The sequence below is a fragment of the Diceros bicornis genome, chromosome 4 (assembly GCF_020826845.1).
Source record: "Diceros bicornis minor isolate mBicDic1 chromosome 4, mDicBic1.mat.cur, whole genome shotgun sequence".
NCBI lineage: Eukaryota > Metazoa > Chordata > Mammalia > Perissodactyla > Rhinocerotidae > Diceros > Diceros bicornis.
The window spans coordinates 57,585,559-57,604,019 of NC_080743.1; the positions used below are offsets into that span (position 1 = coordinate 57,585,559).

Genomic DNA, 18,461 nt, shown 5'->3' on the forward strand with positions numbered 1-18,461 from the left:
GAAGGTCCCCATAGTAGGTCCTCCATTCTCCATACACACTTCTTGGGTCAAGGGGCAAGTGTGCCAGAGAGGACGGGATCCTTCAGCAAAAATGAGGTCTCCTTGGGCCCTACACAGGGCTGTGTGCTTGAGAGGATACGAACATGAATAAGAACTCCCCTTGAGGATCTACTGGTGACTGTCAGTAAAATAGGTCAATAACTTTACTCCAGGAGATGTCGTGGTGTGGGAGTCATTGCCCAAGAGGAAGAGATTGTTTCCGATTGGGAAGAAGACAGCAAGCTTCCTGGAAGAAGTAGCATTTGAACTGAGCCATAAGGGTCGGTAGGACTGCACCCTATTTTGGGGGGAGGCACTCCTAGGGTGACAGCACCAAAGACAAAGAGCTGGAGATGCAGGGTGGTAGGTGGGCCATGTGTGCCACCAGGGGAGAGGGCGGGAGGGGAGGCCAACTGAGTGGGCAGCATTCCTGGAGGGCTTTGTGTGCTGTGCTAAGCAGCTCAGCTTTCTCCCCTGGGGAGGAACAGGTCTTGCTCAGCAAAAGGCTACATAAAAATGGTTGTCTTCTGGCTTGTACCTTCCTCGAGGGCATGGCTGCCATGTTGGGAGAGGATTTAGAAGAGTAATGCTGAGGACCTCTAGAAACACATTTGCCCTGAGGATCTCTGCTCACAATGCAAGAGGGCAGTGTAATCTGAATCACCCTTAACCAAGGACCAGGATGTCTGGGCCCAATTCTTGCTATGTCAACAACCTTACTCAGGTCCCTCTCTGGGTGTCAGTTTCTTCATCTGCAATACAAGGCAGTTGACCACCTCTGAAAGCCCTTCTAAACTGACTCACCCACTATGAATCTAAGAACCCTACGCCACCCCCTCACATCCTAAGAGCACTTATCACAGAGCCAGGCAGGCTCAGAAAGGCTCAGCCATCCTCGTTGGGCTGCCCACATGGGGGAGGCAGAGTGGGTTGGGCACTGCAGGGTCTTCAGCCCACCACCAGCCACGGGCTAGCACGAGTGGGAAGGGGCAGCCTCAGCGGGAACAGGGAGAGAAGGTGCCAGAGAAGAGGCATCTTCCTGGCTTGCTCAGCAAGGGCAGGGGTCGTGGTCAAGGAGAAGAGAACTCAACAACCAGCTTCCTCCCAAACCAGCTCCAGGCCAGAGCCAGAAATTTCACAAAAAGGCAAAAGGAACTATGTGAACATTTCCTGCTCCGACCCAGTCCCCTTCCTGCCAGTGACAGCCCAGCTCAAGGTTACCACACTGCTCACCTGTGAAGCAATCTTCCCGCTAGAGGGCTGAGTGTCCCGGCAGGGGCAGCCTATAAATGCAGGGCTCACACCGATCTGTCAAACCCCTCTGTGTGGCTCCTCGGTGTGGGTAAGTGAGCTGCCAGCTACCCCTGGGCAGGAGCCAGTCTGCCCACTTTCTGTACTCCCCCACCATCTTCCTTTCAAACCCTCCTCCTGAAAGCCCTTCTTGATTGACCTGCCCACTCTAAAACTTCCTTCACATTTTCTTAGGTCATGTTCTTCTGGAGGTTTCTGTCCTCGAATGCTCTGCTTTCGGCTCTCTCCAGATATTCTAAACATCATTTCTCCATGTGTGAGGGATGGTCATCTCCCATCAGTTGCAGCCCACACTTTCTTTTGATTCTCTAATGCCCCCTTCATTCCTGCCAGCATCCAGCAGGGAGGTGTCAAGGAAGCTTGACAGCCTTTTCTTCTAAGCACCTGAACCGTTGCTTCTCCACCCTCAGACAGAGTGCAGGAAGATGGCGGAATTGTCGGAGTTGGAGAGGAGCATAGAGACCATCATCAACGTCTTCCACCACTACTCTGTACGGCTGGGGCACCCAGACACTCTGAACCGGAAAGAATTCAAACAGCTGGTGCAAAAAGAGCTGGCAAACTTCCTCAAGGTAGGGCTGGACTCCTGGCAGGCCTGAACCAGCCTGGCAAGAGTCTGGGCTAAGGATGGAGGATGGGGTGCTGTCTGCAACTGTCAAGGAGAAAATTCTAGTTCCTTCAACCCAGTCTCTGGAGGCAGCAGGGGCCCAGAGGTGCTCCAAGTTAGATGGCCTGGGAGAGTCAGGAGAGACTGACTGACTGAACGTGTGCTGTGTGCCAGGTCCTGTCCCAGGCAGAGGCACGTAGTGGAGAAGAGAGACCCACAGTCCAGCTGGGAGAGACACATAGCAAAGATGTTGTCCAATAAAGAGCACAGATAAATCCAATGCCAAAACATATCCAAAAGAAAACAAGTGAGGGCACTGTGGGTGACTTGGGCTGGACAGGGAGAGGTGACTAGTTAAGTGGACAAGAAGGGCCCTGCTGAGGAGGTGACCTTTGAGCTGAGATGGGACGTTGAGGAGAGATGCAACTGATGACAACCCTTGGCAGAAGCCGAGGAGACACCAAGCCTCAGATGGGACTTGGAGGAGAAACTTGAGAGGGATTTCTAATCCGAAGGGTCTACGGTACGAGTCACATGCCCAGGGAAGCACCCAGCCCAGCACTGCATGTGCTAAGCTCTCAGTACCACGTGAGTTTATTTCCCTGGTCTGAAAACGATTAGGCAGTTCTAGGACAAAGGAGGATTAGTTCCACAGGATCTTTTAGTTTTCTTCGTAAATACGGGGACTTTGGGGAATCAGAAGCCTGGATAAGAAGGGTGGGACATTGGTTCCCAGTCTCAGTTTCGATCCCGGAGCAGGTGGCTAGCCCTCCCTGAAGCCCCTTCCCATCTTGGAAAGGTGGAGAAGGGCAGGAGTAGGAGATATTGGGGATGCTGACAGCTCCCCATAGCGGTGGAGCTCAGCAAGCAGGACTCTGGCTCAGGGCAAACAAGGGAGAGTACAGCCAAGAGGTTGTGTGGGCAAGGCTTTTCTCCGTGTGACCCATGTGCTCTCACCAAACCCCCACATCCTCTACCAGAAGCAGAGTGATATGCCAGAGGGGAAGCTGGGACCTGGGCCATGGGCTGCTAAGGAGTGAGTGCTCTTCCCGGGTGGCGATGGCTAAAATTCAGGAAAGCAGACCATGGTGAAGCTCTGCAGGAGCAGGAAGGGCTGGGAAATGAGCTGGGCAGCACAGGGTCTGGGGACGGGGCTTAGCTGAGGTGCCCCCACCAGTAGGTGGCAGAGCCAGAACCAACTGGAGCTCCCTTCTGCCATGCCTGGACCCCTCACCTCACCTCGCACCCCCCTTGCATACTTTATCAGTCCCTTTGGGGTCCACGCAGCACCCACACTGCTGTCTGTCCCCACACAAGATCAGAACCTGCTTGTTTTCCTCAGGTGCTTCCCACAGTGCAGGTAGAAGTGAGTGTCACTAATTAGTGACCCTGAGAGGGCAGGGAGAGGAGGGAGCTGAGTGAATAGGTGTAGAGGGAAGGGGACAAGACTGGGCTCTGAGTCTGATCAGAATGTGCATTTCCAGCATCTTCTCACAAGTCCCATCAATCTGCACACACTGGGCATCTGCTACACTATGGGAACTCAGCCACAGTCATTTTTAATTTTTGAATTGAGGCCTAAGAGCCAGGTATCCCTGTGCCTTTGCCATTGGGTCATTGGCTGTGTTCCCTGTCCCCAGCCCTGGCCACACCCAACCCTGACCATCCTGTCTCCCCCTCCCACAGAGTAAGAAGAAGGATGAGAAAGCCATAAATCATATCATGGAGGACCTGGATACAAATGCAGACAAGGAGCTGAACTTCGAGGAGTTCTCCATCCTGATCGCCCGGCTGACGGAAGCCTCCCACGAGAAGATGCATGAGAATGCCCCCTGTCCAGAAGGCCACAGCCATGGGCCAGGCCTTGGGGAAAGTGGCCCTGGCCACAGCCACGGAGGCCATGGCCATGGCCACAGCCACGGAGGCCATGGCCACAGCCACGGGGGCCATGGCCACAGCCACTAATCAGGTGGCCCTGCCACCCTGCCTCTGCTCAACTAGGGCCATAGTGCTGTGTGCCACACTGCATGAGCTGTGGGCCTGGGGGGTATGGGATGAAATAAAGTCATCCTCCAAGCCAGTGCTCTGCATGCTTCTTCTGCCACCCCCTTCCCAACCTGTCTTTCCAGGAGGTTTGGGCATTAGACAGCCCTGCCCGTTAACTGGGGCTCAACCCCTTCACTTGATAATAATAAATGAGAAGCAGTGACAATATGGGTCTCTTCTGAACCCTTGGGCTCACCTCCCTGACCGTTTCCCCACCTCTGACTTCAGGTCCCACTGCTCAGGTCACAGTCACCCTGCCCCAGCTCAGGACAACCTGTCCAGCCTGTCAAATTGGCCCTTCTCAGCATGGAAAGCAAAAGGGGGTTTCCCGTCCCCTTGACATGTCAGCAACCCGCCCCCGGCCCCAAACCCCTCTTCACCCAGGATGTACACACAACCCTCTCTCTCCTAATAGACCCTTATTCCTCTGGAAGTCTTCCAGAAGTGCACCTAGACAGGAGCAATAGTGGAGTGTCTGAGGAGCAATACTGGAGTCTGGGCAGTGGGAATAAGGACACATTGGGTGTGTTTACCCACAAGTCGAGTTCTGGATCCACAGGAGCAGTTGGTGCCTCTTAACGGACCTAGCACACTCACCATGGATACCGGGGCAGGTGTGCATATGGATGAAGGTTGGGGAGTCTGGCCCCAGCGCCCAGCCCCAGCAGGATGGGAGAGTGAGAAGAGCACCTGCCTGTCCCTTAGAAGAAGGAGCTCCAATCCTGCTCTGTAGCTACAAGGCTCAGCCACCACATGAGGAGGTGGGACTCTGGGTCCAGAGAGTCTTTCTAGCCTAAAGATTCTGATTCTAAGCCTTGAAGGGAAGCTGACTTCTCTGGGTGACCGAGGTTCCTCCTGTCCCTGGTCAGTAGCTGAGAGCTGAAGCCACCAGGGACACTTGCTCCTCTCTGCAAAACCTGTAGCCAGGCCTGGCTCCCTGCTTCCCCTTGGAGGCTGCTACTCCCACCTCAAGCAGCCTCCAGACCCAACCACTCATTTCAGAGACATCCAGGTGACTCCTCTGCCATCTCTCTCTGACCTAGGGCCTGAGAGGATCACCATAAAGTCCCGCTCCCAGGTTATCACCAGGCTGGGGTGGGCCTTCCAAAAACCAGAGCCAAATCAGGGGTGTCTGCCCTACGCTGAGCTTGCAGCAGAGAGAAGACTCTGACAGAATTAGGGTTAGGAGGAACTGGAAGAAGATTAACAATCATCTAGCCCCTATATTACAAATGAAGAAAACCAAGCACAGAGTGCAGAAGGAGTACAGAGTCATATGGAGTAGAGTTGGTCAAGATAGCGCATAGAGAAAAGGACCATGAACCCCATCTTCTCCATGGGCTGGATCTCCAGCTCCTTCCCCAGTGCTGAACATGAAGAAAGGAGCGGCAAGTCAGATTTTGGCTCTCCCACACCACCTGGCTGTAGCCGGGGCTACATGCAGTGGACCATGGGGGCCCCTGTTCTAAGGGCCCAGGGCCTCTGCTGTGGCTGCAGGCATTTAAGGCTTCCACTTGAGGGCATGAGGATGTTTCCAAGAACTACTCCAGGCTGGGAGCTTGGGGAGCAGAGTTTAGAAGCCCCCAGGCACTTCCTTGTATGCGTTGAGGACACAACAGCTGAGGAGACTCACCTTCCGAAAGCTGTGTCCCCTACCGTCCTGTCCCGGGAGGCATCATCCCTTCTGAATGCAGCTTGGTACAAGGGAAAGAGAATGGACCTGGAAGTGGGGACCCTGGGTTCTATCAGTGGCCTCACCAGGACTAGATGCTTCTACTAGATGCTGCAGTAGGGTGGGGTGCGGTAGGCTCCCCTCACCCCCTCTACACACCGTTACTTATCACAATGTGCCATAAATATGTTTGTAACTCTGCCTCCCCACTAGACCATGAACTCTGCAAGGGCCAAGTCTGTGGCATCTGTCTTTTCTCTGCTTTGTTCCCAGCACCTAGGAGAATGGTGATACATCATAGGATCTCAACAATATTGCCCCTATGGATGTTCTAAATTCTCCCTCATGCTCCATGCTCCTTGTCAGGGAAAGGTGTGGAGAAAGGAGGGAGGAGGAAGGTGGGGTTAAAACCAGCTGATGAAGGCTTCTGGATATCATCATGGGATCTCAAACTAGAAGTAGGGGCAGTGAGGTGGTGGTAATCCAGAGGCACCTCCCAGGATTTATTCAGTCACCCCAGCCTTCATCTGCTGCACAGAGAAGCTTCCATTGGAAGAAAAGTATTTGCTTTGAAAGAGGTTTGAAAATCGTTGATTTAACCCAATCTGCCCCATCCCTATGATTGAGTGATTCTCCCCCACCATCACTGCCAAGTGGTTGGCCCAGCCCTGCCTGAGCTCTTCCAGCAAAAGGAGTTTCATCCTTTGGCCCTGACACTTAGAAAGTCCTTCATTACACTGAGCCAAATCTGTCTCCATGTGCCTGCTGAGCATTAATCCTAGACTCCTCCCACATCCCTGGACACAAAATAAATCTAACGCCTTCCCTTCAGGCAGCCACCCATCCACTTCTTCAGAACACTTTCCCTAGATCACATCCAGGCTTTCTCGAGCCCTGCTTCATTGCACCAGGAATGCTGTCCCCATCCTGAGGTCTCTGGTAAGCCCCTTAGGACCCATGAAGGCCCAGAGCCTTTGTCGTTGCCTCCATGAAGACTTCTGTGACCATCTACCTTCTCCAAGTACATAGGGGCTTCGTCCTCCAGGCCCATAGAGCTCTCTGTCACTCATATCTTTGCACTTCCAGTGCGGAATTGTGACCCCTTATCTGCAAGTCTGACAATGGCCCTGAAGGCAGGGACTCTGGCTGATCTGCCCCAAATCTCCAAATGCCAGCATGGAACACGTTCTCAGTAAGCTTTATGATGAGCGAGTGAAGGTGGGTGGTCCTAGGACCCTATGGACCTGGAGGGTGAGGTTGGAGCCTGTGGTCAGAGTGTGAGGTGGTGACAGCTTTGGGCATTAGGACTGTGCCCACAGTCCTGCCACCTGGAGAGGCTGGGAGAGGGTGGAGCAGCTGAGCAGCAGGATGGCAGGGGACAGAGCTTCTGAGATGCCTAGAGTTCTCCTTTTGCCTTCTCTCTTTGCTGGCTCAACCCCAGAGCAGGAGGTTGTTCTAGGGCTCAGGGGAAGGTCTGACAGCAAGCCACTCTTACAGAGCTCTGTGGGATCTCTTTAAACATAGTTCAAAAGAGCTATCAAGGTGACTTAATCCCTCCATCTCATTAACCCCTTCCCTTCCAAAGACCTGGCTCTGTTGAGTAGAGGGAGCTAGCTCCACCCTTGGATAAGGAAGTTAGAGTGTCAGTGTCAAGATGAGGATTTCCACTCCAAGTGAGGATTGCTGACTTTCTCATGCTGGGACTTTCTCATGATTCATGAGTCCTTTTGGAAACAAGAACTTTGGGGGTTTCCCCGGCATCATGGTGGCTAAGGAATAGAGATCCTGTGGTCAGATACCTGCCTCCCAGTTCCTAGAAGGGGAGTTGTTCTCCTTATCAGTAGAACCAGAACTTCTGGATGCCAGAGCTGCCAGACTCTGCCCAGACACTTTACAAAGCTCTGACTGTGCCCTGGGGCCAGGGTGATGTGAGATGCTTCCCGAATTGGGGGAGAAATGGATTCTGTAGTCATTCATCTGTTTTTCCATTCATTCACTCATTCAATAGACATTCATTGTGGACTTACTGTATGTTGGGCACTATAGAATGCTCCAAGTGGCCCCCAGGGTAAATCAGGCTCCACCCTGTCATTAAGGATCTTCCAGGCCTACAGGGCAGACAAGACGGATCTTCAGATGATTCTAATATGGAAGGTGAAAGGCCAGAGAGGGGTTAAGCGTGCTGGGACTTTCAGATGGGAAGGCTGCCCTTCAGCTGGGCTGGCTGTCCTTCAGCTGGGCTGTCTTCCTGGAGGGGTGAATATTCAAGCCACATCAAGGCTGGTGGTGCTGGCACCCCAGCATCAACATGCAGGTGCTTCAGAAAGAGGAGAGAACGTGTACAAAGGCCTGGAGGTGGGCAGATGTGGGGTTTGAGCAGGATGAGGAGCCCTGGGGGTGTTTGAGGGGGAGGTGGGAGACACAGAGGAGAGCACGGCAGATACCAGGCCATCGAGTGTACACTTTCCACAGGAGAGCAGGGGCAGAAGTAGTGGGGCTTTTAGGGAGGAAAATGATGTAACCACACTTGTCTTTTAGAAAAGTCTCCCTATCGGTGGTCTGTGGATGGATTTGCGGTGGGACTGAGACCACGACCACGAGGCCTGGTAGGTGGCTCCCACCACTGTCCAGGTGAGAGCTGGAGAGAGCCTAGGTGGCGTTTCTCAGAGGAAATGAATGCAGCCAGGATCTCAAGAGCCCCAGGCCCATCTCAACTGGCAGCCATGTCCTGCAACCCCTACAGGGTAGAGAAGACAATTCTGTGCTGTTTGTCAAGACCTTGCTGGGAAGAAATCCCTTAGCTTTCCACAGCCTGGTGAAGCAATCTTACACAACCCTGACACAAGCCTGCTCTGAAGTAAACTCCAGAAACCAACCTCAACACCCTGCCTCCCCTCCCAGCAGTTGCTGAAAACTTATATTTTAGAAAGCCCTGTGTCATGGATTTTGACATTTCAATTACCAAAGTGACAACAGGACTGAAACAACTGGTTGCTTCAGTGCTGTTGCCTCTGAGCCTGAAACAACAGGCTTGAAACAATTCCTCTACCCCTACGCTAGGGTCAGCTCCATGGCCCTGTGGACCCAACCCCTGTCTTCAGAGATCTCCTATTCCCACACAAGAGACAGGCAGAGTGAGCATCTGGGAGGGCTGGCTGGCCTCTTCCTGTGAGCACCCCCAGGTTTTCCCTTTTCTCTGCGAGGTCTCCCATTTTGCCCCAGTACCCAAATCATTACATGCAGACTGTACAGTGAGGAAAGAGGTAGTTCACAAACCTGAGGTGAGGCGAGGAGGGTGGCCCATAGGCAGGAGCAGCAGGGGGAGCAGGATTCTGTCGTGCAGCCTGGGGCAGCCCCCGCCCAGTTCCAGTCTATTCTCTCCCTCTCTGCTCCCTGCCTCTCTCACCTTTCCTTGTGGCTTTGCCCCCTCTCTCCCTGCTCTTCCTACATTCTTTCTGAATCTTCCCCTCATTGCTGCCTTCTGCCCTCCTTGTCTCAGTGGTGAGGTGCCACCCCAAGTAGCTGGGTCCTTTCAAGGAGGGGAATGCCTTTGAGAAGTAACTTGGGTCACATCTAACCAGGGATGACTCCTCCAAAATGGAAGATGCTCAGCTTCTGAGGCGCCTGTTCATAATGGAAGGAGAAAATTCCAAGGGGAAAATGGTAGAAGGGCTGAGGGTATCAAGTCTGGAAAAGAGAAGCAGTGGGTCATGATAACTGCCTTCAAATATTGCCAAGATCTGGGGAGAGGAGTCCACTCCACAGCACGGCCACCCAAACCCTCTCTGAGGGCTCATCTGCTGCCCGCCACTCCCTCCACCCTCCCCCCCACCACAAGCATCTCACTGCATTTTGTATCATCTGTTCATTCTCTCAGTTAGGAAACAGTAACTCAATTCAACTAAACCAACATAGGTCAGTTGCTCATTCATTCAGCAAACATTCTTTGAAGACCAAGTGAATGCAGGGCACCATCACAGGTGCTGGGCCAACAAGACACAGCAAGTTCCTGCTCTCTGGGAGCTTACATCTAGGGCAGAGTCAGACAAGAAACAAGCCAAGGAATAAAAAATAGATAATTTCAGATGGTGATGAGTTCCTCAAAGAAAATGAACGAGAAGACATGAAGCAGTGACGCTAGGTGAGACGGGGAACTAGGCAGGGCCTCCTCCCAATGGAAATGAGCCTGAAGGACAGAAGCATTGGGAAACTTCTGGGGGTAGTTTAATCAGGTAAGTGACATGGTACGATTTCTGTTGGGATGAGATCATTCTGCTGCTGTGTGGAGAAGGAGTTGGGGGATCTGGAGCAGAAGCTTGGGGACCAGTTAGGAGGCTATTGCCAGATTTGTGGAACCTGATCTTCGTGTCAAATACTAGGTCACCTCAAGGAGTCCCCGTCTAATGGGGGCAACAGATCCCAAAAAAATATTTTCAATCCCATCGTGGGCAAAGGCAAGCAAACGTGGGTGAAGCACAAGACGCCCCAGGAGCTGGGGGGCCGGCGCTTTTTGTCCAACTTCTTGGCTAGATTTGAGGCGGGGTGTAGGTAAGGAGGGTTCAGGAAAGTCCTCAGATTGATGCTGTGTTGAGTTTTGAAGGGGTCAGTGTTGAACTTCTGCACGCCCAGCGCTGTGTTAGGTGATGAGAGAAATCAGAGAAGCAGAGGAAGTCAGGGCCTCGCCCTGCAGATTTTCACAGTCTAGTTTGCTTTCCTCCAACTTTGAAGGCTTTTTATACGGGCCAAGTTAAAATGATAAGTCCTAGCCATTCTTGCCCCAGGGGCTTCTGGTAGGAATCCTATTGAATCCAGATCCTTCCCCAGACTTCCAAAGCCCCAACACGCAGGTTGGCTTAGCTGAAACGTCTTCCTGAAGGGCAAGGTGTTACACTCACAGCACCCAAGAAAGGGGCATTGGTGTCCCTTGTTGCAGAACAATGCCCTTGCCCAGAAGGCTCTGTCAGACCAATGCCTCCCATAAGCCCAAGAGCATGACAGGCAGGTAAGCCCCAGAGTCCCTAAATTGAAATCTCCTCTGAATGGGAGGTGGAAATATGGGAGGGGAATGTGCCTGGGTGAGTTGCCTGGAGCATGTGACGTTCGGGTTGGGCCTTGGTGGACAAGCAGGAGTCCTAGCGCTAAAGAAGGGCCCAGCAGCCTGGTGCCTACAACAGAGTAGACACTTCTGAAATGTTTGTGAATGAGGGAAAAGAGGGCTCTTCAGACAAAGAGAATGATAGGACAGCAGGTGGAGCTTCCAGAAGTCTGAAAGTTCAGGGGGAAACTGTAGAACATTCTGGAATGGCTGGAATCGAGGGCGCATTGTGGGCAGGAGGCTGATGAAGACGCCGGAGAGGACAGGTCCAGGCTCTGAGGTCCTGTGGTTCTGACAGTCCTCGTGTCCCTCTGCTTGTTTCGGGGCTCCTGCCATGGTCAGGGGATAAGGCTTTGCCTTTTCATGGAGGGACTAGAAGTGACCTAGCTCAAACATGCACTTTACAGGCAGAGAGACAGAGATCAGAGCAGGGAGGTCACTCTCTCAGACTCTCAGAGCCATGAAGTAGGTGAGCTGCGAGTCTGACCAATGGCATTTGATTCCAGGTTGAGGGCTCTCTTCCTGGCCCTCAGGTCTCTCTTACTGATGATCTCTGACTGATGGATTTTGAGCAAGATTGGGGGCCCTTACAATCTTTCTAAATATGATTTAAGTTCAATTTGTGGTTCAGTTGGCTATTTTGAAACAAAATCGTGGCTGGTGAATGTTTTCACAGCAGCAAATACTCTGGGTTTTGTTCTTGTTGAGTGGTTGTTGGTTTTCACCAGCTCAAATACTACATATCTTTCACCAGAGGTCACAGATATATGTGAGGCATAAAGCAAGAAACCCAGTTTGCAGAAAACAACTTGGTCTAGTTTAAAGGCCTTTAGAGAAAGACAGAGCGCCACTGCCCTCGGTTACTTGTCTAACACTGGTCAACTTTAACTATCCAAGTTGCCCCTGAAAATAACCTCAGTCTTCATTTTGGTTTAAAATAACCTTTCCTTGTTGTGGCTGCAGTGGAGAGAGAGTGGCTGACCTGCGATCACTACTGCCTCCTAATAAAGTAGTGTCTTAATCTTCATGCTAATATCTGTTGAGTGCTTACTCAGCATCAGGTGCTGTGCTAAGTGCTTTACAAGTGCTGTTAGATGATCTCATCCTCAGATCAACTCTGGGAGAGAGGTGCTACTATCATCCCCATTTTATTGATGGGGAAACTGAGGCTTAGGGATTTTAAGTACCTTGTTCAAGGTCTCATAATTAGGAAGTGGTAGAACTAGGATGTGAACCCAGAAATATAACTTCTGTCCCCATACCCTTGGCCAAGACGCTTTTAGAGCCCAAGAATAGCTTCCTTCCTACCCTTCTAGATCCTACTCAAAGTTCTCCTCCATCCCATCCAAGTATCTCAGAACGTTAACTCTGATGACACCTAGGTGTTCACCTAGTCTAAACTCTTCAAAATGAATTTCTTGAATTCCTTCGAATTCTTCAAAAAGGAAGAAAACAGAGGTCCAGAGAAGCAAAGTGATTTGCCCAAGGTCATCCAGCAAGTGAGGGCTTTCCTTGAATCATCTCCAACTCTCATTTGATGGAGGAAGACTTCCAGGCTTGAGCTATTCCAAGACCACCTTCTCTGGGTCTTAAATTCCTTCATCTTCTGCCAATCCCACTTTACCCCATCTTCAGTCTTTCCACCTGGCACCATCCCCAGGAGAGAGTCTCCACAGGCTCCTCTTCCTCACATGCTTTCCACACTTTCCTCCTTCCTCGGCTTTGCCTCAGCTCCATATCTCACAGACACAGTAGTTTCCTTGGGTGTGGGGTCCAGCAGACCTCCAACCCCAGGCCTCCATGGTCAAGAGTTGTCACTTTCTGGCCTCAGTCCTGAATCCCAGCTTTCTACACATCATCTCCACAGGGCTTTGCACTCAATAAACTGAAAGACAAATGCAGTCCCTCCCCCAATATAAAGCTCCCCTTCTCACTTTTCCTCATTTCTGCCATACCTGGGCTCCAGTAAGTTACCTAATCTTCCTTAAGTTTTGTCACAAACCTGCCCTTCTAGCCTGTTCTTCCAGCTGAACAGGAGCCAGGGGGAACAGCCACTGGAGGGTCTGCCAGAGTCCAAGGCTGTGCCCTGGCTGCTGCTTCCGTGTTGTCTTAGTCTGCTCCAGCTGCTGTAAGAAAATGCCATAGACTGGGTGACTTAAACAACAGACAGTTATTTCTCACAGTTCTAGAGTCTGGAAGTCTGCAATCAGGGTCCAGCATGGTTGGGATCGTGGTGAGGGCTGTCTTCCTCGCTGTGTGCTCACATGGCCTTCTTTTGAGGTGTGTTCATGGAGAGAGAGAAAGCTCTCTCTTCTTCTTCTTATAAAGGCACTAATCCCATCACGAGGGTTCCACTCTCATGACCTAATCTAAACATAATTATCTCCAAAATGCTTCGTCTCCAAGTACCATCACACTGGGGGCTAGGGCTTCAACATATGTATTGGGTGGGGGGACACAAACATTTAGCCCATAACATGTGGGTATGCTGACGGTAGTCCCAACTAAATGGAGTGTGACTCCAAATGGGCACCCCATCTATCCCAGATCTGACTCAGCACCAAGCAGGGGTTGGAGGGCAGGGAAGCCCTCAGTGACTTCTGCTGAATCAGAGTGAATGCACTTCTCACCGGAGCACACTGGCCCAACACCTGTCCCTTAGGGAGATTGTTCCTGCCCTTGGAAGCCATGCTCCTTCCTCTCTCTGCCTGGGACCATTTCCAGTAACTCTAGCCAAACACCATATTGATTTCCATACATTCATTCATGTAACAGATATTTATGAAAGTATACCACATGACAGGCACAATGTTGATGCTAGTGACACAGAGCCTGCTCTCAAACCCCCTAGTCCACTGGAGGAAACAGACATTAAACAAACATCACAGCAGTGGATACGGACTCACAACTGGAAAGAAGAGCCAGGAAGGAGAGCAGCACGACCCTAGGGGAACTTTTTACAAAGGGCCTTGCCTAGATCAGAGTGGAAAGGGAGTCTGGCCAGAGAAGTCTTCCCTCCCCTCACCTGTGTTGCACAGAGCTAGCAATCTCTTCCCTGCTCTTGTCTCCCTTGTTCCTCCCCATTCTTTCCTGTGCCCACCCCCACACACACACCCTGAGAGAAAGGCATTCTTTACCATCCCATGTCCATGAAAGTGGAAATTCTGCAGCATTTTCCCCCTTTCAAAGTTCTACCCAAATTTCATGGCCAAGTGTCTTCTCCTCCAGGACACCTAACTGACCGCAGCCTCCAAGGCTGGACCACTTTCTGTAACAGCTAGATCTTAGGTTAGCATGAGGGAAGCCATCTTAGGGAAAGGAAGCAATATTGTAACTGTGGTCCTGACTTACTAGTCTCTGAGAGTGCATTCTAGCCTACACGTAGCCTAGATGATTAAGCACCTCTCGCTTTTGCAAAATACATGATCTGCTAGTTCTATGACTCTTGTTTACGTATATCTCCCAGCTGTGACAAGGACAACTTTGTTCTTTGAGTTCTGCAGGAACATGGTGACCTCCAGAAAAAAAACTCTGTGTTGGTATCTGTCACAAATGACAGAAGAAAGAGACCATGTGGCGCCTTGAAGTTTGTCACATCAGATGGTTGACATCGCTAAACCCCCTCCTTCCCTGCCCATTTCTCCTATATAACTGCCTCAAAATTCTGTATGACTTTAAGATGGGTTTTTTTAGGACACTAGTCCACCATCTTCCCATTACGCTGGCTAATCATATGACTTTTCCTTTCTCAACCACCAGCTTGTTTGCAATTGATTGGCGCTGGATTGCGGCGAGCAGAACAAGGCCCTTTTTGCTCGGTTACATTTCCTCTTCTCCACAACACCCTGTGCTTACTTCTGCCAAAACATACATGACACTGTACAGGGATTTCTGCTGACCCAGGTTCTCCTCACCAGAGTTGAGTATATTCAAGCAAGGACTTTGTTTCTCATTTCTGTGTCTTTAGTATCCAGCTCAATGTCTTGGGGAAAAACCTTTGGAATAATCCTTGATTTCTTATTTCCCACCTTCAAATGTATCCAGAGCCTGACCACCCCTCACCACCACCATGACGACTACCCTAGCCCAGCCCCCTCATCTCTCAGGTGGTCTTGGGCTACACACAAATACTATGACCATGAGCTACCTATGACTATTGGCCACTTGAAATGTGACCGTAAGTGTGAGGCATGCTGTAAGTGTAAAATACACATTGGATTTCAAAGGCTTGAAAAAAAAGAAAAAATGCAAAATATCTCAAAAATAATTTTTACATTGTTGAAGTGATAATATTTTTGATCTATTGGGTTTGTAAAATACATTGCTAAAAACAATTTCCTCTTCATTTTCATGTTTTTCAATGTGACTTCAGGTAACTGTAAGATTACATCTGCGTCCCACATTGTATTTCTCTTGGCCAGCGCCGCTCTGGGGAATCCCCTCACTGGCCTCCTTGCTTCCACTCTTGCCTGCCCCCTCAAGCTTTTCTCCACAGGGAAACCATTTGAACCATAAGTGAAATCATCTTGCTCCTTGGCTCAAAATCCCCCAGTGGCTCCTTAGCACACTTAGAATAACGTCCAAAGGCCTCCCCAGGTCTATAAGCCCCTGATCCCCGCTCCTTGTTTCTTGCAGGTGCACACCTCCCACCACTCCCCATCTCAGTTCCTGACACGGCCATTCGTGCTGTTCTTTGAGCAGGTCAAGCATGCGCCCATGGCAGGGCCTTAGCCTCTCTCTGCAAGAACATGGCCCCCAGATGTCTGCAAGCTGCTCTGCTTCAATTCTTTCAGATTTCTGCTCAAATGCATTCCATGATCCTCACATTTAAAGCAGCAGCCCTCTCCTCCTCTCCCCCAACCTTATTTCCCTACTGTAGCTTTCTTCATATCACTTATCATTACCTACCCATGTATTATATGATACATTTTTATTTGTTTTTTTTCTATCCCCACCCCAATAGAATGCAAGCCCCAAGAGGACAAGCACTTTGTGTCTTTGGTCTCTGGCTATTGATGGGGTTCAGGGTAGGCTGCCCCGAGATGTGCCACTCTGATATGCAGATTATTTCAAGCTGAAGACAATAAAGGCTCAGAAGAGTCTGAAAGAAACTTTGACCTCCCCCACCGCCACTAACCACCTAAAAGGATTTAAGATAGAAGGTCTGTCCCCAAGACAGGCCATCACCATAAATAACTGGGTATTGATAGACTGGGAGGGTCCTTGCTAAGCCCATTCTTATCAAAGTTCTGTTTACCAAACATTTATATTTGTAAGGGAAATCTCCATTTGTAAAGGTATCTCCTTCTCTGTACTGGCAAGAGGCGGGGGGATGACCTCATCTCTAGAAACTTGTCAGTGCGGAAGGCGAGGGCTTAAATCTGCATAATAACCACTCTTGTCTACTGCGCTTTGCTGGTAATCTCCCACAGCTGACTCTCCCCACCTCCAACATCCTCCTTTGTCTTTAGCAGAAGATAGTATTTAAGATGAGAACCTCTGCCATTTTGTCGAGCTACCCAGTTTTTCAGGGTCTCTCCCATGTATACATGCTATAAAGCTTTGTTTGATTTTCTCCTGTTATTTTGTCTCATGTCAATTTAATTTGTACCCCAGCCAGAAAGGACCCTCTCCTTTCTGGGTAGAAGACAGTCTTCCTCCCCTTCACTATCATCGATGATCAGTGAATATTTGTTGAATGAATGAATAGATGAACAAATAGTGGACATTTAACAAGTAGTTGGTGAACAAATGAAGAAACAGAGTGGGGGTCTCAAGGGTCTGAATGAGGCCTGTCAGAACAGCACGAGTGAAATGTGATCAAGCTTGGGACCATGGGCATGTAAAGAACAAAGTGCACAGACACTGTAAAGAACATTTCAAGAGTACATTTATTAACTCTCACTTCCCTCAGGCAAGGCTGGACTTGGGTGAGGAGAAAGAAACATCTTCTTGGGGACATTGCTGGGAAAAAGCCCCTCAGAGCTTCTTACTCTTTGTGGATGTTCTCATGGGCAGTCTCCAGCACCTCGGCCACCAGGATTATGAATTCCTTAAAGGTGACCTGGCCATCTTTATCAGCATCCAGATTTTGGAATATTTTGTCAATGGTAGGTTGATCTTTGGTATTCTAGGAGAAGGGGAGAACAGAGACAGTGAACTCAGATTCTTCCTCTCCCTTTCTCCAGACCTCTCATTCCTCAGAGATCAACTTAGGCAGGCCCAGGAACATTGACTCATTATCCAAAACTGTGCTGGATAATCCAGTGTGACAAAACAGAAGATGGAGAGAAGCAACATGTCATGAGCCATCCTAGAACCATACAAGTCTTGATCTGGAATGTGCTCTGCAGTTCACTAATCAGACCCTCCCCCTCCCTGCCCTGACTCTCTTCACTCTACAGGTGAGTAACTGTTCCACAGAGGAGAAGAGAGCAGATCCTAAGGTGATAGTGTGAGTTATCAAGAGAGGAAGACAGCACCCCTCTCCCACAGCAAGGGGGGAACATCCTTGGGAGCTCAAACTGGGGCCGGCCCCACCCCAGTCCTTGTCCCACCATCATCCTTCAGGCCTTGCCACTGCCTTCAGTGCAGGGGGGTGGGCAAGTTTGGATGAGAGGGGCATCACCTACCTCGAGTGTGTTTGGAAGTTCCCTTTTGATCAGCTGCTTCAGCTCACCCTTGGAGAGCGTGTCATAATGCCCCACCCGAACTGAGTACTGGTGGAAGACGTTGATGATTCCCTCCAGGTGGTCTTCCAGCTTAGTCATCTTCTCAATCTCAGGTTAACCTTCAGGAGGCAAGAAGGGTCTAGGTAATTTCTCCCCTACCCCCTACATCCCCACTCTCCTTTCTTTCTACATCAAGGGTTTAGACAAGAGATGACTTCTCCTATACCTGCTTTGTGTTCTCACTGCTCTGTGTTTGACCCATGATGAATTTTTCATTTGTAAATAGGATGGGGGGAGAAGGACATAAAATATCATCTAAAGTCTAAAGGAATCAGCCGCAATTGCCACATTGTTCCTTGTCCCCTATTTCCTAGGGAGTATGATTTGGAGGGCATTGCTCACTCAAGCTCACCTGGGAAGGGTTTGGTGTTTGGCCAGGCTCTTCCCTTTCCCCAGGTGATGGTACTTTGGCTACAGGTCCCTTACAGACGTTTACCAACCCACCCACCTTTGCTACCCCGAGGTCTTGGGACTGGGTTCACCTAGCACAGCAGGAGCTGGTCTCCTTGGGTCCAAAATGCAGTCAGCCCAGAGGTGCTCCAGCAAGTGGAGGATTGTACCTTCCAACAGTCTGCAAATGGGCCACCTGCAATCACCACCCTGTGGACCCTCTGAAGGCCCAGCCAAGGAGAGGACACTTACCTCTCAATGCACAGGAGAGTGGAGCTGTAGCAAGAAGCCAGCACTGGTGAGGAGCACTGAGCCAGGGAAGTTTTTATAAGGCACTCTAGGCTTCACCTTCGACCTTGAGTGAAGAAATCTCTCTGATTCATCTTGAGGCAATTGCTGGGCAGTGCTCTGTTGCTCAAGAGAAGCTTCAAACCTGTGGCTTTCACTGCGGCATGAGCAGATTGCACCCATCATACTTGCCCCCCTCCTGCTCAACCTGAAACAGAACCCCAACCCCACCCCACTCCACCCACACACACACAGGTGCTCCACACATTTCTCAGCTCTGAG

General features: G+C 50.5%; 2 protein-coding genes across 2 annotated transcripts; one reads left to right on the plus strand and one right to left on the minus strand.

The window, feature by feature from the left end:
• The first annotated feature begins 1,313 nt into the window (after positions 1–1,313).
• On the plus strand, positions 1,314–4,037 carry LOC131403069 (protein S100-A9-like). The gene is made up of 3 exons (XM_058537445.1): positions 1,314–1,381; positions 1,761–1,922; positions 3,644–4,037. The coding sequence occupies exons 2-3, from the start codon at positions 1,776–1,778 to the stop codon at positions 3,920–3,922; spliced, it is 426 nt and encodes a 141-aa protein (XP_058393428.1). The 5' UTR covers positions 1,314–1,381; positions 1,761–1,775; the 3' UTR covers positions 3,923–4,037.
• A 12,606-nt stretch (positions 4,038–16,643) lies between these two features.
• On the minus strand, positions 16,644–18,246 carry S100A12 (S100 calcium binding protein A12). Its single transcript, XM_058537447.1, has 3 exons — positions 18,144–18,246; positions 17,403–17,560; positions 16,644–16,900 (listed from the first exon to the last, which is right to left on the minus strand). The coding sequence occupies exons 2-3, from the start codon at positions 17,538–17,540 to the stop codon at positions 16,760–16,762; spliced, it is 279 nt and encodes a 92-aa protein (XP_058393430.1). The 5' UTR covers positions 17,541–17,560; positions 18,144–18,246; the 3' UTR covers positions 16,644–16,759.
• Positions 18,247–18,461: the final 215 nt, after the last annotated feature.